At 39.7% G+C, this 22,723-nt stretch overlaps 1 protein-coding gene across 1 annotated transcript in view; it reads right to left on the minus strand.

The window, feature by feature from the left end:
* The window catches only part of LOC139624654 (protein unc-13 homolog B-like), a 168,170-nt gene that overhangs the window by 42,552 nt on the left and 102,895 nt on the right, over positions 1-22,723 (minus strand). The window contains exons 11-20 of the mRNA XM_071483945.1: positions 22,672-22,721; positions 22,457-22,532; positions 18,601-18,675; positions 16,201-16,420; positions 15,381-15,608; positions 11,030-11,171; positions 9,754-9,923; positions 9,380-9,495; positions 8,653-8,816; positions 6,536-6,686 (exon numbers count right to left, since the gene is read on the minus strand). Coding sequence (XP_071340046.1) covers positions 6,536-6,686; positions 8,653-8,816; positions 9,380-9,495; positions 9,754-9,923; positions 11,030-11,171; positions 15,381-15,608; positions 16,201-16,420; positions 18,601-18,675; positions 22,457-22,532; positions 22,672-22,721 — 1,392 coding nt within the window. The remainder of the gene's footprint in view (positions 1-6,535; positions 6,687-8,652; positions 8,817-9,379; positions 9,496-9,753; positions 9,924-11,029; positions 11,172-15,380; positions 15,609-16,200; positions 16,421-18,600; positions 18,676-22,456; positions 22,533-22,671; positions 22,722-22,723) is intronic.

A 22,723-nucleotide genomic window follows, 5' to 3' on the forward strand; every position in this document is an offset into this window, starting at 1 on the left:
TTTTTTTCCCCATTTATCCGCTATTTTCCTTTATATGCTTTGGCAAAACAAATCTATTTACATGTCATGCCAATAAAGAAGCCTGAAATTGGTGTAGTGGGAGTCACAACATGGCAGACAAACTGAGCAGATAAAATGAGTCTGACACAGAAAAAGAACAGTAGCAGCACTTCCAGCCTCACTGAAAAAAACCAAACTGGTTATTCACAAAAAACCCCACAAAAAACACATTTGTCTAATAGCTAATGACACTCACAGTTAAAGAGTTTCTTTATGTCATGCCTCAGTCTTTCTCTTCCTTAGAAAAGTAGCTTGTCATGGTTACATAGCAATTAGCTTGTGTGTTGTTAGTAAAGGGTTTCCCTTTGTTTTAATCTCTGCATGAAAGTGAGAACGATGGCCAACATTAACTGGCACTAAAGACTAATAAAAACTGCCAAATTCTAATCAACCCCTGAAGGAGTTTTTCCAACTCTTGTGTTTGTGTATGTGTGCGTCCCATTGTGGCAGGAACACTGCAAACACTTTAATGAGAAAGCAGAGGCAGAGTGTGTTTTAGCTTTCTTAGTCATCTTAGACAGGGGAGGAGAAATCCCCCAACACAAACTTACACAACCACAGCACATGCCAAACCTCAACTCAAACCTTGAAGGTTTAGACTGTAATATTCAATTGATTTTTTTATTGTCAACAAACCCTCTGAAAAAACTAAAACCAACACTGAATTCATGATACTAACAATATTTGTCTGTATCAAAAGGCTGATATATCTTAAACTCTGTGTTATATATGTGGCTCTAGCCTTGATTAGGGCTTAAAGACTAAAACCAATCACACCATATACAAAGCTTCCAGGACAACTGGATGTACCGGCCAGTCTGTGTGAATTATAATAAATAAAAAATACCTAAAACGTCAGCTTATGGAATAAAGTATGTGCCGCATATCTGTCAAAACTTGCTTCTTTGCAAGTTTCATGCTTCCTCACTGCCCACAACCATTAAGACGTCTTCTGCAGTTGAGCACACCTCTCCACAGTTTTGAGCACGTTACCTTTACTATGGGATGGATTCTACTGACTTTGGTCTTGTCCTCTAGTGCCACTATCATGTCAAAATTTTAATTCGCCCAATACTTCATGACCAAATACCTGCAAAACATTGCAGGAATGTTTGGCTCAAAGCGCTGCAGAGCTAAGTTCACCTTTGAAGAGCTGCTAGCATGACTGCAGACTCTCAGTCTTGCTTATACTGTCCATTGTGGCCTAATATGTGCCATAATCTTTGCATGTTCAATAGGAACCATTGAGAGACAGACTAAACCCTTAACAGATTGATCTGTTTGTGTTTTTTTTTACTTACAAATATAGAAGATCTCCAGCTTTAGCCTTTAAACTGATCCCTACACCTCAGTCTTACCCTAACATTAAGTCTAACCCTCAAACTGCCCTTGAAGAAGAACAAAATGTCCTCATTTTCCAAAGCCGTCCTCACTCTCATGGTGTGAAACACAGCAACACACAAACATTTTGACCTAAAAAGCCTGAGACAAGGACGAGAGCTCAGTTTTGACCTTTAAAAATAACACATTGTCACATCGTCCTTCCCTGAAGCAAAGCCACCCTCGTCCACTCATACACACACAAGCTCATCCTCTCTCATTAGAGTCCTGGTAAAAATGGTGACTGGCTCCACTCTACTTGTTACCTTCTTCCCACACGCTGGGGGGCGAGTTACTTCCTTTCCCCATCCTGGGGTTCAGGAATCGCTCTGTCCTCTGCTGCTGTGACACCATTTATGTGACCATAAAACATTTGGCATATGTTCCAATTAGTCCGATGGCTGATGAATTTCTTTTTAAACAGGCAATAATTAATACTTTGACCCTGAAGCCTTCACCTAACAATTAAGTAAAGTAGCCTGATTAAAAAAACTGAAGGTAAAATTGCAATGATCATTTGGAGCTGAACTTTTTTGGCTCACAGCCATTAGGTACATTTGTCTTGGAGGAATCCTGTGTTAGCTGTTAGCTGTTGTATTTTCAGCCCAATTAAATGAACCTATAGTAGGTTTTTTTTATTTTGTGGGTTTTCAATACATAAAATTAATTCAGCTTTTATTGGTGAGTCTAGTTTTTAACCCTTACTTTTTTCTTTTGTACTTATTAATAGACAGCTACAGAGTGTTTGCTCTGCCACATCCAACTCTTGGGACATTACTTGATTTGCCATTGATGCTCAGAGGAAGCCAAACATAAAAAGTAGGTGTAGGTGTGATTAGTATAATTTATTCTGATCTTTTCTTTCTTTCTCTTTTTGCTTTTGAAAGACATTTCCTCACACAACGCTGAAGACTGATGAAACTGAGCTGGTTTCAGCACCAAAGCTTCTCTGTTTTCCTGGTGGAGCGGAGTCAGAATCACCACAAGCTAATAAAAGGTTCCTTCAACAAGCTGCTGAAGGCAGATGACATTTAATCATGATTTGTTTTGTTCCTAGAGGAGCTGTTGCCCAAAGCAGGAAACGCCTAAATACCTTAAGAGCTAAATAGAAGTTGTCGAAAAACTGTTGGAATAATTTGGCTGCAAGACAAGGTCTCAGTTCTCCTGAAATGTGAATCAGAGTCCAGTCTGACGACTTCATTTTAGATGAACTGACAGAAACTTAAATTTTAACCCAAATAAACATTCATGTGTTACTGTTAAGTTTATTTTTCACTTATTCTGTATTGCATTGTTTACAGTTTTGCTGAGCACTGACCAAAAGCCTCTCTTGGTTGACTGGAGTTAATTTAAGTGTACCAGTTTAACTCCATCTCCATTTCCCCTTTAATAAACAGTAAAACATAATAATTATGAAGTTTTACATCACTTCCTTGCTAGGAAATATTTTAATATCTGTAATATATTGATACTATGTGACCTGTCAATTAAAATGTTGGAGAAAATCCACTAAAATGGAAGGTGCCCTTGGAATTGATATTTATTGGCATATGTGTCTGACTGCTGAAGCAGATGTAAATCTCACCTCTCTAAATTCTTTAAGGCAAAATAGCCTGGAGCTACTTAGTCATTATTAACACCGACCACTTCTGCATCCTCTTCCTCCTTTTAGTCACAAAAGTACCAATGAGCACAGACGAGGAAGGAAAGCCTGTGATGAAAGTGCTACTTCAAAAGAACCAATCTAAATTTTGGCATTAACACACATTTTACACTCATCATCAACAGTTTAATCCACGACCTGCTCTGCTGCAAGGACTGCACTTTCAATAATGAATTTATGAAGAGCAGGAATTGCTCACGAGCCAGGGAACAATTATGAGAGATTTTGCTGCTGCTCAGATTTTTTCCTAATATTTCTGATATAAAATGAGCTTGTTTAAGTAGATGTCCACTGCAGTTTCATCTGTCCTACGTCAACTAAGGACCTCTCATGGTGTGAATATGGCTAAGGAGCATTGCCAAACAGAAGGACACCGTACATGCTCAGTGACTATTCCCTGGGAAAGTAATTTAATGGTTAAAACAACCAAATGGAGAGAAGAAGAAGAGCAGTTCATATGACTGCCTCTTATGCAGACAGATAAAGGGTGAAGGAGAGGAGACAAGAGGAAAGGAAGTGAAGTCGTACAATTTAGGAAATTCCCCTTATTGCCATGGCAGCAGGTGCAGTGAAATTGCCTTGGCCCAACATTTAAACACAACAAAACCAAACCAAAAACAAACAACAAAAAAAAAGTAATGGAGAACCTGATAAAGAGACAGGAAAAATAAAGTGAGTGTTTTTCAAGGTCTGTCTGAGAGGAAACACAGCAGGAGCAGTAAAAAAGCTCCAGCAAATGAAAAGAAATGAGCAGACGGACAGAGCACAAGTGTAGGAAAGCAGATGTTATCAACAAAACTACCTGGATTTCAGTATAAAAAGTATACTTCATATACTGAAATAAAAAACACATTTAGATAAAAAGTATACTTCAGGGCAGCACCGTGGTGCAGTGGTTAGCGCTGTCGCCTCACAGTAAGTTCTGGGTTCGAACCCCGGGGCCTGTGGGTTCCCTCTAGGTTTTTCACATTGGACATTAGGTTGATTGGTGACACTAAATTGCCCGTGTGAATTGTGAATGTGAGCATAAATTGTTGTTTGTCTCTATGTGTTAGCCCACCCTTGCCTAAAGTCAGCTGGGATTGGCTTCAGCCCCCCAACGACCCTGTAAAGGTAAGCAGTATAGACAAGGAATGGATGGAAGAATACTTTAAAAGACTGGTATTGTTGGGAAGATGATGACTGAGTAACATGTAAACAAAAAATAATAAAGGAATAAATGGAATAAAACGTGATCTCTCTCATAGAAATACATTGAATAGTTACTAATCACAGCAGATCAACATCAAAGATGGACATCAGTTTAATGCCAAAAATAAAAACACTAGTCTTTTGTTAAGTGTAAAACTATGTACAGGATGTTTGCAAGAATAAAAAGGAGAAACCTGACATTTTGTGACTTGTTAGGGTTCGTCTCTCCCTTAGACAATTCGATAAGCACCTAGATATACTACACAGTCCATAATTTAATATAGAAATGCCAGAGGTAAATTTGTTAAGATGCAAAACAATGATATTTATATTCAGCGGTGTCCAAAAGCCTGAACCACTCTTATGAAATGTGAATGTGGTCTCAGGCTGGTGAGACCTTTGGACACCACTGTATCTAGTTTAGGATCATTCGTTTTTATATACAACACATTACCCAGTAGCTATTAATTTATTAGTGTGGGTTCTCTTGACTAGACTGAATGATAATTCATGCATTTATTCATAGATTAAATTATGCTGATTCATTCATTAATTACTGTGAAGTCATTTGAGTGTTACTGACTATCACCAAACAGGGAAAGAAACACACATAAAAAACGACTCAATTCATTGAAATGTAATGACACAGATGAACTTATCAGCCTATCCAGCGGGACTTATTACCAAGCTGCCCCCCCAGAAATAGACCCACAATGTTGTAGCCCAAAGTGAGAGCAAGTCTGTCTACATCCCCCTGACCCATTAAAGCAGGACCATGCTGCCTGCAGTCGCTCGTATATCACTGGAGTGTAACCAGCAGGAGAACTGAAGTCGACACTATTGGCAAAGATCCCAGCAGTCATTAAGCTCGGCCTCTAGCTGTCATTGTCCCCCCACCTGTGGGCTGAATTTGGGCCACCGCAAAGTTCAGAGGCATTGCAAAGGTCCCACAGTGATAAGACATTACGTTTTAATGAGGGAGATTATTAACAGCATGAGCGAACACCTCGTGGCTCTGTACTGGTCAGTCTCATAGATATTTCTGAGAAACAGCTCTGTCACATCATAAAGCTCCAAGTTTTACAGACAACCCTGGGACACCGTCCGTGTGAGGACTTTGTGACACCTACATAAAGTCAAACTGTAGCTTAAAGGTTAATTCAAACATTTCTCACCTTTCCAAGATTAAATCTCAGTTATGCCTCCTTCTAGGAATGTCTGCACCTCTTTGACTCTCCTTTCAGAGAGTATGGCTTGCAGAGAATATTAATTTCTTAAGTCAGTGTTTTACATTAGATTACAGTGACTCAAACCTACATAGTCTTATAAATAAGGAAAACCCTTTTCTTGTGATTGTTCTGGGTAAAAAATGTTGAATTCATCGAATTCATAGACTACCCTCAATATTTTAATGGTGTTTTGAGCCCAAAATGTATCGGGAAGACAAACATGACAAGGTAAACATATCGTCCACCAAGAATGACAGATCTTCTCAAGACACTTCTCACAGTCAGTGTCATGGTTTTGACCTGTAATTGTGGTGCAAACATTGTCTGTGTCAGGGTCATTTTAAGATTGATGACATGATGTTCTGAACGTATCATTCCTCAGGTTTCATCTGAATCAAATCGTGCACATAGAGACATCAGACGTGACAAAAAGAAACAGGCAGAGAAAGAACAAACCCATAACCCTTACAAAGAAATGCATGAGACATCTATGTTTAGCATCTACCCTGAGCCCAAACCACAGCTGAAATGCTCCAACTGTTATTTCCCAACTGTACAAATGATATGTTTATCACTATTTGCTAACTTTAGCTTGACTGAAGTTTTAGACTGACTTAATCCTCGATGGTTAAGTTTAGACAGAACTTAACTTTAAGTAATTTAACTTTCCTAATGTCAGCATTGGTTTTTCAGTTAGATATGTCAGATAGTCAGTTTATTTATAGATCTGTTTTCCTGTCGTCCATTTCCTGTCCACTGCAGTAAAAGATAGTTGTGTATTTCCCAATCAGATGTCTGAGTACTTTGTTTTCAAGTCCAATCACCTGTTAATGCTTTTAAGTTGAGATGTTCTCTGACATGCAGCTTTAACACCCTGACCTGACAGTCTGCACTAAATCTAGTTCTTACAATGTTTCATCAGGTGGCGCATTTCAAACATGCTACAGAGAATTCGACAGTTTGTCTTTTGTGTTCATCTATGTTGATTTTATTGAGTGTGGTGGTCACTTACCCCGAAGTTGGAGGCTGCAAATCTGGCCGGAGCGGAGACGTTGGTGGAGGCGGTGGGGTGGGCGTAGAAGGCATTGATGTTGGCCAGCAGGGTGCTCATCACTGCTGGCACCCCCGACAGCATGTACTTAGATGACAGGCAGGAGAAATGGCTGAAGAGAAACGGAAAGACGGAGGTTTAGAGAGGGAAGAAAAACAAGTAGACGAGCAGGTTGGGAAGGAGGGAGATTGACGCAATAAGTTAAAAAAAAATGGATATGAAGAGGGGTGAGAGGAGGGTGGTTTGGGAGGGGTGGAGGTAGCGAGGAGGGGTCCAGCAGGAGACATAAACAGGAGAGAGATCAGGGAGACAGAGGAGGAAACAAATTACAGAGAAGGAAGAGGATACAGGATGAGACAGAGGGAGAGGAGGAGGAAATTGGTGGTTGATGAGAGAGAAAGGAAAGAATGAAAGAGAAACAAAAAGTAATTAAGCTGCAGATACCAGTGTAAAATTGTAGCCATTCTTCTCCATCTATCCTGAGTTAATATCACAGACAATATAACAATATGTTTTAATATTATTACAACTAAAGAAAACAGGCTTGACATGTTGAAATACTCTTACGGACGCAGTTACTTGTGCACTTGCGTGAAGTGTAAGTGAGACACAAGCTCTTTCAGCCTGTGTAGACAGTTGTATTGATTAAAGCTGATACTGGCAGGCTGGCAGCTGTTTTGGCATTTGGAGAAGCCTCACAAGTACTGAATGTATTCCTGCACATTAAAATCATTTAGGGGCAACTTAAGGTCAGCTGACTTGTGATGGGGAAGACTACTCAACCCATGGGACTCTAGATGCGATCCCCAGTCTGTGGTGTGACAGCTGTGCAGTCTGCCGTCCACCCACCACCACCTGACCCGTCCAGTGCCGTTTAAGTTTCTGAACTTAATCAAGCCATTCATTATGTTTAGTTTAGTGATATATGAACATAAAAGAGCCTGAGTTAGCAACTGGGGGTGTGAAGATAGGGAGGGGCCTAATGAAACAGGCTATCAAGGTGCATTATGGGAAGTTTGGATCAAGCATGATCCATACTGGAAACTAAAAGTCAGGATCTCGTCATGCTTTGATTTTGATCCTTCTCATTTTTAAAATGTGTTTTTTTGTTCCCAAAATTAAATTGTACTTGTCTACTTAAGTAAATTTTCAGTATTGTTGCAGTACGTGACACTGACAACAGGAAGTGTGTTGGCTGGAATTACATATATCACTGTGCAAATTAAGACTGGACAATATCCTGTGTGCATTTATTTTTTAAAGCCGTTTAAATGTTCTCTTTTGAATTTCTTACACACATATTCGATACAAACACAAATACTAGACACTTGACAGGCTCCATAATGAATTCTGTTCAACAGTTCTACTAAAGAGGCCAAAATGTGACTGAAGTTCAGCTTTCAGTGAGAAGTGAGACTTTTATAATGACGACAGTTTGTGCATTTTCATTTGTCCGTGTTTTTGATTGGCTCATATCCTCATTCCCACTGGGACACAGTCTGGGACATTTACAATAACAACTTTAATTTACTCAATGCTTCCTAGTATGATTGTGCTACGTGATTGTGCTCCTTCCTGAAACAAATACAAAGAGCTTCTCTGTGCTTTTAAGGTCAAATTACAGTATTATTAATGCAATTAAACCAGTGTGTGTAAATGTGTGTGTGTGACTGTGTGTGTGTGTGTGTGTGTGTGTGTGTGTGTTCACGGAGTCTCTCTTGCCACCTGCCTACAATGATCCAATCAAACAGTTGGGAAATCTCTGAAGTGACAGGTCATCTTTCCTCATTAGATGAGATAAAGTAATTTGCATGCTGTTTATAGTTCATGACAACCCTGCCCACCTCCCATCACTTCAACACACACACACACAGACACACACACAGACACACAGTCAGATACACAAATACTGTACACAATCATACTAATTTGAAGCATTTCCTGATTGGATTTAGCCACAACGGCTGAGGTCATAGCCTGTTGAATGAACCGACTGCTGGAGAGAATGCAAACTTACATAAACACAGACACATTTGCACATTTACAGCACACGTTCATTCGCAGAGAATAACACTCACGTCATGGCCTGGTAGATGGACTCGATGCCATAGCGCATGGAGAACTCGTCCACGATTTCCTGTTGCACCTCGTCAAAGTAAACCTTCCAGGCGTCGTCTCCTTGAGCCGCTGGGATCTTCACCATGCCGCCTCCCTCTACATCCGTGGAGAAGTGAAACATGTTCTGGGCAGAAAGAGGTCGAACAAGCAAATGTCAGGATGCACGACATCCAGGAGTTTAAATTAGTTATTCACAGAAACACCCAATATACAAGAGGGAGTGAGTGGTTGTTGGAAAATCATTACAGCTAAATACATTTCCGACATTTGGGACACGTCACTGTTGAGTGCTAACAGTCCCATATTTTTACACTTTTCTAGTGTTTTAAGAACCAAAACCATCTCAATGTATTTTTACATTTCTGCTGTCAGGTTTCTCTATCTTCTCTAGGTTGACTGTTTTCTGAGTGATTTAATAAAAATATAGCAGATTTCAGAATGTGAGGATTTGCTTTAGTATTTCAGTGATGAATCTGTGATGAAAACAGTCTGACTTTCTGCTTCATGGTTGTGGCCTCGACTGGTTCTCAGATCTCTACAGATTCAGGTAAAATGCCACCGTGCACATGTCTGTGTTTGACAAACACAAACACAGAGGCCAGATACTTCAGCTTATTACTGAAGGTCTGTTGTCAGGTTCCCCATGACGAGTGTATGTTTGTTTGTGTGTGTGCGTGTGTGTGTTACCTCATGAAGGCACGTGTACTGTACATGGTAGGGCGCCACCTTCTCTTCTCCCTCGATCTCCACACTGATCTGAAGACGAATAGCACCAGACACCGCCGACTTGTCTGTTCTCTTCTCTGTAAGTGGAGACACACACACGCACACACACACACACACACACACACACACACAATTACTCTGAGGTGATACAGCAGTCAGAATTAAACTTAAGTTGAACTCTGAATCTAAGATGACAACTGAACAGTGAGCGTTCCTACTTCTCTGCTAATGAGCAAATCAACACTAAAGCACACACACACACACACACACACACACACACACACACACATACACACACACACACACACAATGGTTCCCACGGCGTGACTGCGTACCCAGGTTGTACCAGACGTCCATCTCTCCGCTCAGCGTTCGGACCTCGATGATGCTCTGACCCAAGAAGTCGTCGGACTCCCTCTTCAGACGCTGCTTCACTCGTGACTTGATGTCATCGTCCTCGTCCCAAACGCGCAGCTTGATGCGGTCAGATGAGTTGTGGCACTCGCTGTGGTGACAGAGGGACAGGTGGGTGGGGTGACGTTTTAATAAATGAGTGAGTGTTGGAGCAGACGGCTGAGGTGCAGGGTCTATGCATGGAGCAAATTAGCATATGTTCAAAACTGTTTAAAGCCTGAGTCTCGTTATCTTTCTGAGCTAATTAAGCAGTGATTTGTTGATTTGCAAGGGAAAAAAAAGTTTAGATGTCGTGGCTAAATCTGAATGAAAATATCAAGTTTTTTTATATGTCTAGCTTACAGCATTTTAATCACTATATTTCAGTGAAAAGTTCAAATTATACATCCTTCTAGATCTATACATCTATACATCTATACATCTACACATCCTTTGACCTGAAACTGTGTGCAAGTGACAGAATGATTTACACACTACATCTTACTAAGTGAACAAGTGGCCCTGTATTTCATTTATGCAGAGTTTTTAGTTTATATACAATCTATAGCAGAATTATATTTTTTAGCTATAGTTTTTAGTTTCTTTGACTGTAACATTTTTCATAGAAAACAAATGGAAGTTTATAAAATAAACTGCTTGGTCAGAGATCAAATTAAAGTATTATATAACATTATATGAAGTAATCTGTAATAATACAGTGAAGGACGTGCTAGTTGACAGTAATGAAATAGAAATATATTTACATGTATAATAATATAGCACTCTGAACGGGGCCAGTCTGCATAATTTGTTCTTTTACTGCTACTATTGATGTAGTTAGGTCAGATTTTGAATGCAGGGGTTTGGCTGATAACTGAGTTTTTTTGTGGTATTTCTACTTTTCCTTCAAGCCCTGCACACCCTCACATGTGTTTCACAGGACAACATGTAGTAATAAATATGATGTGCGGTACCAAACACATGAAAAAAAACGGGAGTGTGGGGGAGATGTAGATCTGTACACACCAACGTAGTCCTGACAGCAGCTCTTACTCAAAGTGAAATCACCTGTGTGGGTTTACCATAGGTGTGCAGGGCCTTTAAGTAAAGGATCTAAGGTTTAAGGTGATTGTGACAGTGGCACTGTTTTCTTTGCACGACCTCTGAGAACTTCAGCTGAACTTTACAAGCAGGTAGAAAATAACACGCTGCACTTACAAGCTGAACTTCTCCTCCCAGACTGGGTTCAGGTTGCCGTAGATGGTCTTTGTTCTCTTCTTGGTTTTGCCAACTTGGATGGTGACGTACGGGTCACTGGAGCCTGTCCTGTCCTTGGCCTGGAGACCCTGTGCACTGACGACTGATAACACACATACACACACACACACACACACACACACACAAAGAGGAGAATGACTATGATGACTATGAAAGTTGCATAAGAACCACAAACACCTACTCTCTCCCATCATCTTTCTGTTTCTCATTCACACACACACCAAAACATGAGATGTCACCCACACAGTTATGCAAAGCCTCGTAACACAAAACTCATGACTCACAGGCAGATGTTGGGTAATAACATTTCTTGCCAAGTTACTGGTCAAAGATACAGTGTTATCAGTGTGCTTGGATGATAGAAGCCAATATGCATATTCATTACATTTTTAATTTCATTCTTGCACTTTGTATTGTGCATATCATTTGTATATCACGCTGTCAAAATAACAAAGCAACAACTGAAATTAGAAGAAGCAGCTCAAACAGCATCACAATAAAACAAACACAATAAATGTGTTTTCCTTGAAGACCATGAAGTCTGGCTTCACCTGTGTCCAAGTGACAGAAAACGCGTTTTGATAAATGTTGATTAAAGGCTTGTGGGTTGAGTCTGGAGACATTTCTTTAAGATGGAAGGTCAACAGGTACATGGAGGTTTTTAAACTGAAGGACAACTTCATCCCAGCCATCTTCACTGCCACTTTAATCCAGGTGAGAAGGAAAGCAAGAGATGTGCAGCAAATGCTGATGAGTGTGGCTATTTTTAGCGGCAGGTCTTAACTACAGCTGTAGCCTGGAGACAAAGAATCTGAGTTCATTATGTTCCTTATGCACTTCAACCTGTAGGAAGGTAATGGGCAAAAAGCTCAACGGCCGAGCTACAAAGGGTCACATCATTTGTGTGGGAATGATGCCGGTAGCACGCACAGTTACAGTAACGTACCCAGTGGGGACAACACAGGGAGCAAATGTGTGTTGATATGTGTCAACGCTGGTGAATAGAACATTTAGATGCACTAGAGCTTGTCATCAAAGGCTGACAACTGTCGAGATGTGTATGGACGTGAGGAAAAAAAAAAAAAGAATCAGCGCAAGTGTTTTGAAGACCATAAGTTGACTGATTTAAACCAGGGAGAGGATGAGGAAGTTTAAACACCAGTGTTCATGCAATATCCTTCTAATTTCCTACACTGCAGCGCTAATAGGAACATTTTGGGAAAAATGCTTATTCGCCTTCTGAAAGAGACTTTGAGATGTGCTGCACAACCACGTCAAAACCAAATAAATTTAAGGTTGTTGTGGTGACACTGGAAGGTGGAGTGAAAACACATTAGTGTTTTGAAACGGGGATTATAGTGCATATCTTCAGACATTCATAGTGTTGCACTCGGTTGTTCATAGTGGGTGTGAGGAGAGGGTTTCTGATGCTGTCCAGTATTAGACCTGCAGTTTGGAAGAAGTATAAATCGCACTTTAGATGAGAAGATTGAGTCCAATAAATACAAGGTTACAACCAGCAGCCGGTTAGCTTAGTTTAGCACAAATAACTGGAAACAGGGGTCGCTAGCTTGGCTCTGTCCAAAGATAACAAAAGTTGTCTCCAAGCAACTCTAAATATCACTGATTAACATCTTCGCTTAGGTAATTTCTGCGTCACTGAAAATGCATCTCAATGTATCCACAAGAAAATAAAGCTTGATGAGGATGATGATGCAATAGTCTGGCACATAATTACCCACAAAAGGGTCCACTGTTGTTTTTACACTTTGGGTTGTGGTAACAGGAGGTCAACAACAGATCTCAGTCTGCAGCCCACTAAAATACAACACTAAATTTTATGATGACACTAACAAATAAACTATCTCATGTGGATCAGTTATAGCCAATATCCAGTCAGGTCAGCATCGGCCCTGTCGCCCAGATAGCCGGGTGGTTAGGGCACGTACCACAACCGGTGTGACTCTTTCCTGCATGTCATTCCCCCTCTCTCTGCCCCCTTCCTGTCACTCTCTATTGTCCCATCAAATAATAAAGGCAAAAACTATCTAAAAAAAAAGACAAACAAACAAACAAAAAAAAAAAAAACACTGGTCAGATATATCACTAGTTTAAAACAGAATTTTTGAGCTCATACATACAAGTGAAAGCTTTTTTTTTAATGCAAAGAACTTTATATTTTTTGTAACCTGGAAACAGTAACAGGCACTATTACCTCTGTACTTAAAACTCAACATCACGCCATTCAGCGTCTGTGACTGATGCATCTCATCTGTGCTAAATAGAATTTTGAATATCAATTACTCGAGATATTCCCTCATGAAATCGACAGATTTTTCAAAAAGCTTCCTTCAGATCGCTCCTGTCAGTCCACCATCAAGTTCAATCACAGCTTGGCTTACATCCAAAACTGGGTTTGAGTTAAAAGTCATGTCTGATTGTTTTTCAGATGAGGGACATGACTGAAAAAACTGATGATGAAAAAGTAAAAATGTTTTTACTTCCTATGAAAGAACACTTGTAATTTTTCTACTATGTTTGAAGGACGATGTTGACTAAAGAGAGAACTTCACAAATGTTATTTACAAAACTTTCACAATAAAAATGTTTGATTCCTTCAGCTACAACGACTATTCGAGACAATTCAACACTGACACATTTATGGAAATCTTTTGAGTCCATATTAAATATTGACCTTGACTAACAAAAATTTAGTCCCTCAGCATGAATGAATTTCAACAAAGCACTTGCCTGTCCCCGTATCTTATCTTTAATGGAGCTCATCACTAGTGATTGGGAAGACAAGGTGTGATGGCTGCCATGGCAACACTGCTGCCACTATATGGGGTTATTTGTCTAGTTGCTTAGGTAACAGTGGCAAAGGGGGGTGGGGAGGCTCGCCTGTTCCAATCAGTGAAGCTTTCAGTTAAACAGTTAAATAAAAGTTTCTCCACAGTTCAGATAAAAGAGGAAACCTGATCTGGGGAAACCTGACACACAGCTCTGCTTCACATTCACACAGCTGCTGTTTTCACACCTGGTTTCCTGAGGGCACAGCAACAACTTTTACCATCCAACATTGTGGGATTTCAATTAGCTGTTTCTGACTTTCTACATTCTCATACATTCTTTTGGAAAACAGTCTTTGAGCATTTATCAGAAAACAATTTCTAAGAATCTACCAAACCACAGGACCTGATGCCTTTAACTTGTTAATCACACAACTTTATACTGAAGCCAATGGTGAGAACAAAAAAAAAAAAAAAAAACATAACTCTGAGTTTACTCTGCAGACTGATGTCACACAGAGATGAGTGTTATAGAGTGCCGCAGGAATGAGTCCTAAAATCCAGAAATCAGTTAGCATTTTAGCACTTCCGTTTCCCTCGTCCTGAAGTCTGTGGGTTTTTTGCCAATGCAAAAATCCTGCTGGCTTTTTGTGGAGGGAACCAGGGTGAAGCTAACATCAAGGTTATCCAACAAAAACACATCATCCCTGTGGCACTGTATTAACACGGCATCCTGCTGCCACAGGCCTCATGAACACTGTTCACAGGTGGGTCGAGTAGGTGCATTAGTAATAATAGAGAGAGACTAGAGAGAGAGATGGATAGGAAAAACACAGAGCAGGGAAAATAAGTGAAATGGTAGATGGACTGTTTAAAAAGTGCTTTTCTAGTCTTACTGACCACTCAAAGTGCTTTACAGTGTGAGCAACATTCACCCATTCACTCACACTGTCATACAGCGCTTACATCTACACATGGAGCGCTTCTGCCATTCACACACACTCATACACTGATGGAACAGCCATCAGAAGCATTTTGGGGTTCAGTGCTTTGCCCAGGTGTCTTGACTTTGACATGCGGACAGGAGGAGCTGGGGATCGAACCACGACCCGCTCTACCTCCTCAGCCACAGCTGCCACAGCCACAGGAAAGGGGAGACATATACTAACCCTACTGTGAAGTGTTCTTTGTCTGTTCATACATTTATTTAACACATTTTTAATGCCATGGTTTTACTTCTGAAAAGTGACTCATTTCAATAGCCAGAAGAGTACAGAGAGAAAAAGTTAAGAACTCATGTAATGGTTGTTACTGAAGATACTGAAGAGATTAAAAGAGACTGTGTGACTCAGTGTAGGAGAGTGTAAAGACCCCTGAAGTGCGTTCTTGCCAAGGTTTCTGTCATCTACATCATGTTTACTCCACTTTAAAACTAACTGAATTTCTATTCAGGATCATCACACATCATCACAATTTTCCATTTCAAAGTTCACTGGACGTACTGTTGATGGTGATCTTGGCTGACCACTTGGAGGAGCCGTCCAGGACGTTCTGCTTGATGCTCTTCATGTGCTGGGCGTGGATCATCTTGGAGATGTTGAACAACCTCCGGATCTCCTCAAAGATCTCTGGCTTGTTCCTCTCGCGGATCTTCATCCTGTCCTTCATTGCCATGATGATGTGCTGCGTCCGGTCTTCCGCCCCTGTCTTGGAGCTCTTCTCTGCTGCTCCTGAAGATGACAAGGTGAGAGGAAACAGAAGAGGAAGGTGGATAATGAGTTCCCAAAGTTAAACATTAACAGAGCTAGAAAATAAAGAAGGACACCCTTATTTAAATCACATGGAATCACAGGCATTTGTCACATTTTTCCTTTTAAGTTTCTGAGTGAGATTTTGGTGGTTCAGGTATTTTGATGCAACCCTTCTCTTTCCTCACTTATTCAATATTTTAAAGCTTTTTTTGCGGGGGAAAAACCTGAAATGATTTTCAATATTTCTTTTGCCAAATACTTTCCCCTGGGGAAATTTCTGGCCAGACACCAACATGAGAGTTTCCTGCACATAAAAATGTATGTGCTGCAGTTGATGGAGCAGTGTGATTAATGTGTTAATGGATCTCTTTGACAATTGTGAGTCAGTTGTGCATTAGACTTTAAGTCATTTACTCTTTCAACTACCTTAAGAAATAATCGATTAGAAACAATAATAATTAAAAAAAAAAAAAGAAGAAAACAATAATTTTTGGGGAAATCTATTAAAACATTTTCTGGCCATGTCTCTTAATAGGATTTGGTTTTCAGGTAGTTCAGTAACACTACTCACTCTGCAGACAGTCAGCGTTCAGCAACTCTTGACATTTCTCGTGCACTTTGACCCCACACTCGGCACAGCGCATGCCCTGCCGGGCAATGCCCCACAGCAAACCTTCACACTCATAGCAGTAGGTGGGCGTGGTGGCCGTCCAGACCTCAAAGTTGTGGGGCGTGGTGCAGGAGATGGGGTAGATAAGAGCCTGCAGAGTCTTTTTGTACACATGGTTTTTCTGTTGGAGCAAAGAGAGATAGAAGGATGGATGGAGGAGGGGTGGGAGAGAGGTAAAGGATAAAAGAAAAGAAGTTATTCAAGGAGAGACAAAGAGAAAGAAGAGAAAACAAAATTGACAGCGACAAAGAAAAGAGTGGGATGAAGTGTAAAAAAGGTGTGTGTGAACAGAGTTTACGAGAAAACAACAAGGACAACAAGGTGAATACCACAAATACAACCAAGCTCAGAGAAAAGGTTGGTGGTATAAAAGGAAGGAGAGGTGAAGTGTGAGATGAGTAGAGCAAAATGCACAAAGATGATAAAACAGCAATAGAAAAGGAATGAATTACTATCTGTATACGCTTCACTAACTTTCTCTCTTAAACGTTCTGATTAGGTGTGACACCCAAGAAAGAAAGGTCTGTAATGGTCTACTGGAAAAAAATCATTGAGGGATAATTTCAGGTGCCATCCAATAAAATGAAAGAGAAATGTGATTATGTGTGATGGGGTATATTTCTGAGTAATTCTTGGCTTCTCCTCTGATGAAGTAAATTCTCCTGTTGTCCAGTGTGGGAGGAGCGTGGGAGGAGGTGAACATATCTCCACACGATGAGAGGACACCTTGACTAGAAGCCCAGTTCATTTGGTAAAGACAGAATTTGAATAGAGGGCATGTGAGTCATTATCATCACTCTTATTATTATTCTTCTTCTTATTATTATTATAGTATTAATGCTGGTATACTGGTAAGAATAGTATAAAGCATTGTTTTACATAGGAAACATGTTTTTTTCTTCTTTTGAGGGTTTCATTGCTCTTACTCTTACTTACTCTCTCTGTCATCTCTGGCTCTACTTTCATTCAGTCTCATTCCAACTGCTTTAAGTTTTATTGATCCAACCTTTGTTGTTTCAATCATTTGTGTCTTTTGACTCAATTTTTCTGTCCAGTGCTTTTACCTGATTTTATTACCCCTGATTTACTTCCTCGTCACTGCAAAGCATCCTGTCACATTTAAAAACATCCTTTATAAATAACAGGATTTTCCACTAAGGCTTCTACCAGTGTTACTGCAAGTGTTATTATGACTAAAACACTGTGAATGGATGGCTAAAAAAACATTTTGGCATCAATTTTACACAAGTTTTTTATGGTTTTTCACAGGTTGTCGACTTGAGAATATCTGTGTTTATGAGCCAGCACAAAATGTTGCACATTTCCCTCCATATGCCACTTTCATCTGTCAATATAGTTGAATAAAAAACCAACCAGCACTGAACCTATACAATATACAATGCATCTTAATATATTCCTGTATTCTGAACGTGCAACAGCCATCTGTAAATTTAGGTTAAGTAACTAATAAACATACGGTAGTTCTTATACTGTATTTCTGTACACATGTTTGTGTATGAAAATATCATCATGGACTAATAGCGACAAAGACAAATGTCTTGTTACAAATAGCAACATAACATGGAGTAAGCAAAATGTCAACTGAAATATTAAAGGTGTTTACAACAGTGTGAATATTAGGAACACCTTCACTACAATGTAGCCGACAAATGTACAATGCACAACAGCTTTTAACACTGTGCTGACCTGTTGTTGTTTTTCTGACCTCTCTCTCAGGTGATAATGCACCTGTGTATCTGATAATGTGGAAAACTTACAGGTAAATGACAAAGACAGCACTCTGGTAAGCTGGCAAATTTTTCAAAATAAGAGTCACTTAATATTTTAATGTTTTATTATGCTCTGGATTCTCTTTTAGTGTAATTATACAGTGCAAATTTTAATCTTTTAAATTGGCAGTTGCTCTTTTCACCTCCCAGCGTGATGTAATCACAACTGTGACTTGACACAGAAGAATAGGAAAGGCACAAAAGATTCAGGGAAGCCTTGCTGCTACTGGCTTTATTATAACCTGAAGCTGCCTGAAGTTGACTCAGCAAAATTCAGAGCCTATATTGGATCTCGAACAAATATATTAACAATACGGCTACAGAATAATGACAGGAGAGCACAGTATGGGAAAGTGTGGGAAAGTGTGCTTGTCTGTAAATGTAAGTTTAGTTTAGGATTCTCATTAGCTGGTATAGAAGTGACAGAAAGTCCTCCTGCAGATAACAGTTCACACATGTGTATGTGTGTGTGTGTGTGTGTGTGTGTGTGTGTGTGTGTATGGCCACTCACAAGCTCTTCGTCTTTCAGGGAGGTCCTTGTGGCCAGTGTGTGGGCGAGTCCAGCTTTCCTGGACTGTATCATAGACTGGAAGGCAGAGAAAGAAAAACACAGTAAAAGAGAGAAAAGAGAGAGAAAACAATAAAAAATCAGTAAATCTAATCCTCTGTGGGATGCTGGGCTGTTTCAACTTTAAGGTTGTGGAAAACTTGAACTTGCACAAACAACACAATTTGTTCTTCTTTTCTCTGTAAACACACACTTTCATTGTAAACACGTGACACATTCATACATGCCTGAATCACATTTGTGAGGCTCTTCTCTGAATATATTCTAATAAAGGACGTTTCGATCACATTTTTGGTCCCACTCCAGATCTGGGCACTTTAACACTCATTATTAAATTGAGCCTAACTAAATCAAATGAGAGATGTTATAAACTTATAAAATCCCCTTCTCAAAAGACAAAGAAAGAAAACGGAGAAATCGGAAGCCTGGCTGTGTCTAAAAGTAACAAAATCCACCAAGCAACAACTCTAAAACATAATTATTACCACTTGTACATTGTTTGTTTAATCCATACAAAAACTTAAGTGTAAAGATGCAAATTTGCCATTTTACCAGTGGTTATGTGCCTGAGACCAGTAACTTCCTGGAATCACTGCTGACAGTCCAGCATATAAAGACCCATAAAACAGCTAATTATTGTTTTTAAAAAAAAATATCATATATATATATATATATATATATATATATATATATATATATATATATATATATATGATAGCCTCTCTTCATCTCCAGCACAAACAAAATACTGAAGTTCAAATGCAGTTGTCATCCTTATGTAACACCCTGGTCATGAAGTGTGAATTACGCAGTGATTACTGTAACTTTGTCCATTATGAAGCCAGGTTTCTGTCACAAACAAGAGGTCCAGCTAACAGGATAAGCTAAAATCATTCAGGATATATGATTTATTGAACAGTCTGGTATTGATCGGGGCCGTTGAGGCCAGGACAGGCTCATTCATTGAGGGTGAACCTGCCAGATTCTACACCTGTGAATACTTGCAGACAAATTACAGCATTCATTTTCTAGTTTCCAGCTTTTGCCCTAAGTTACAGTTTAGTAACCAGGTGTACCAGGTGTATTGGCAATGAAGCCATCACTGCAAATGAAAGGGCTAGCTAACATCATTTAGCTAACCTGTAATTTAAGGCTAAAGTTAGAGTCACTCTCTCAGCAGAATCCTTGTTGCTGCTTGAGATCTCCCTCAGATCAGCACAGCCTTTTGACTGAAGTAAACCTAACATCAACATATTAATAAAGAACATATTTAGAAAATTTAAAGTGCTTCAGCTTTCCGGCAATGGCTCACCAGGATGTTTTTTTAATAGTATTTTTTATCATGCATAGACTTTTAGAGCTCTGGATGTTTAAGTGATTCAACACTGAGCTTCTTGTCATCTTGTTTTGACAGATACAAGACCACAGAAGAAGACATGCTGTCACCTGACAAAAGAAGAAGTCAAGGTGCCCAACTGGGGCCTGAAAATGTGCTGTTTTTCTGCAGCATTATCCACAATCAATGCTGGAAAACGATCAGTGGTGTATGCTGTGTGGGCTGTGTGCCATGCTCCATTAGGTTTTGAATTTTGTATGTTTGTATGGCAGCAGGGCAGCGTCAATCATGGGAGATGCCAAGAAGGCTTGAATGTGCATTTGCAGAAGCAGGGGGAAAGCGTAATCATTGTTAAAAATTCATATGCTGGCCACAGAAGTGCTGACCAGCCTATTGTGTAACAACAAGTTGGAAAAAGGAAGCAAAAAAAAAAAACTTTAATCAAAACCAAATATTTTTTGTGATATTTTACTGTCTACATGCATATTTATTTCAAATTATGTGATGATTTTTGATCCTTACAATTATGATTGCAAAATCACAAAACACCTTTATCTTTGTAAATTTTACACCTCTACCATTTTCATTTATTTTTTTCAGGGAAGGGCAGGGAGCTGAGAAGGCTAACCTTTGTTTTGGTTGTTTCTTTGATGACTTATGAACCAGACGTTCACAAGGTTTTATAACCAACGGACCAGGGGATTAAAGGCAACCACAACGCCAACGCATGCACACAGGGGATATGACATCATTGACAGGCAATGAAATGAAATTAAGTATTTCTCTAGCTTCGAGAATTGCTGGAAACCTTTGGGATAATGTAAGTACACAACTCAAAAAAATAGGCTTAGTCATTATAAGATATTTTAATGTGGAATGGTTATATATTATAGCTCTAACAAACTCAGACTAGACTATGTAAGAGCTTTTATATCGCTTCAATCTCAGTGGTGCTTTTATACCCAGACTCCTGCTGTTGAAAGTGTGACCTTAACTCTGGAGGATCCACTTCAAATCGAAGGAGACAAGTTTCTCTAATCAGATGAGTCAAGTCTCTTAGATCTCCGTGACTGAACGTTCATAGCTCTAACCACGCAGATGACAGGGCTTAGCCAGTGGATGTATATCTCAGCCTCCCTGAAGTACTTCAAAGTAAATGTGAGACTAAGGGGAGAAAGACACACTTTAGCAAAACATTGATCAGCGTTTGTTTGTTTAGAGAGGCAGGTGTGTAATTTAAAAAATGGAGCTGTTGAGTTGCTGAATCACTGCAAGACAAGTCTGTTAATTAAAGGACTTGTAGCTAAAACATCAATCACAGAAAAAGCCTCTCGCTCTCTAAGCATCAGGCAGCCAAAGGAAAGCTGAAAGCATCCACAAGAAGGAATTGATTTTTCAGAGCAGTTTGAAATACAGGTGAACAATGACAGACATTTTGTTTGAGCATGTGATTGTATGCAGTGTATGCGTGCGTGCTTGAAGCAAATTTCTGCATACGGAAAGCTCCCTCTGAGTGGATCAAAATGCTTCGCTTTGAAAAAAGCCCACGTGTGAAACACAGCAGCTGAAATCTCACTTTGGTTTTACTCACCATAGCCTGAGGGATGGTGGAGAGAGGGAGACAACATGTGCAACAAAAGAGAAGAGGAAGAAAGAAATGGTTACCAGACAAACAAACAGATCACCGTCTCAGAGGATCAGAGGATCAACGATATACACATTTTTGTTACAAAAATATAAGAGCTAAGATCGTTGTTGCATTGTGTCATTGTTTATGACAGACAGCTAAATGTGATGATGTACAAATTTCCAGCTCAATGGGGAACACTTAAGGAGAGGTGAATAATGAGGCTCTTTGGGTTTGAGTTGAAATTTAAGTGGGTTTCAGTTTGATTTTCTCTGTTATGGTACAATCAGAGAAAATGAGAAAAACATCACTTAGTCCAACCCGCTCGGAGTGTCAGTGTTACCTGCAATATTTAATCAGTTCCAATTTTGGTGAGAAACGAAGTGTGTTTCAGGTGTCTGCATTCTGATAATAATTTCAATAAACCCGGTAACCAGATTATAAATATATGATGATTATGTATATATATGATTATACACTGAGGCAGTGGAGCATTGACATTGTGAATCTGACAGGTGCAGCATGAACAGAAGAGTTATTCATGTTTAGGAATTAGTCCAAATCAAATTAGACAGATCTCAAGGGTTGGAGACTTTATTTCACGTTATTCCCTCTGTATGCCAGCGTCACATTACACCAGCATCCTAGTTCAATATACTGTTGATATATCAGCTAAAACTTTGAAATGGAATCCTAAAATGATCCTGAAAATACAATTTGTTGTTTGTATTTAGGCGATAGACAAAAAAAAAAAAATCCTGAATCTGTCCACGTTTGGTTCAGTGAAGGTCAAAATTAAAATGTGAGGAGGTTGATTCTGAGTGACGCCTACCCACCAGTTCACTAACAAGGGGAATGGGCCTCCTCTTGCGGAGGTCTGGCATGCTGTCAATGCCAAATGGAGCGTTTCCCCTGTACATGGACAAACACACACAAACAAATAACAAAATCCATTGATCAATACTTAAATAAATAAAATCCAGGTGCAAACACGCCATCAGATAATCACATTCTCCCTTTGACACGTAGGCGCCAAAAAGTGTTTACTGACCCTGGCTTGGCCCACGGGTGCTTGCTGGGGTCACCATCTTGATCTCGGCTCT

This window comes from Trachinotus anak, unplaced genomic scaffold (genome assembly GCF_046630095.1).
Source record: "Trachinotus anak isolate AG129_WGS33_773 ecotype Australia unplaced genomic scaffold, CSIRO_AGI_Tana_v1 ptg000008l, whole genome shotgun sequence".
Classification (NCBI taxonomy): Eukaryota; Metazoa; Chordata; class Actinopteri; order Carangiformes; family Carangidae; genus Trachinotus; species Trachinotus anak.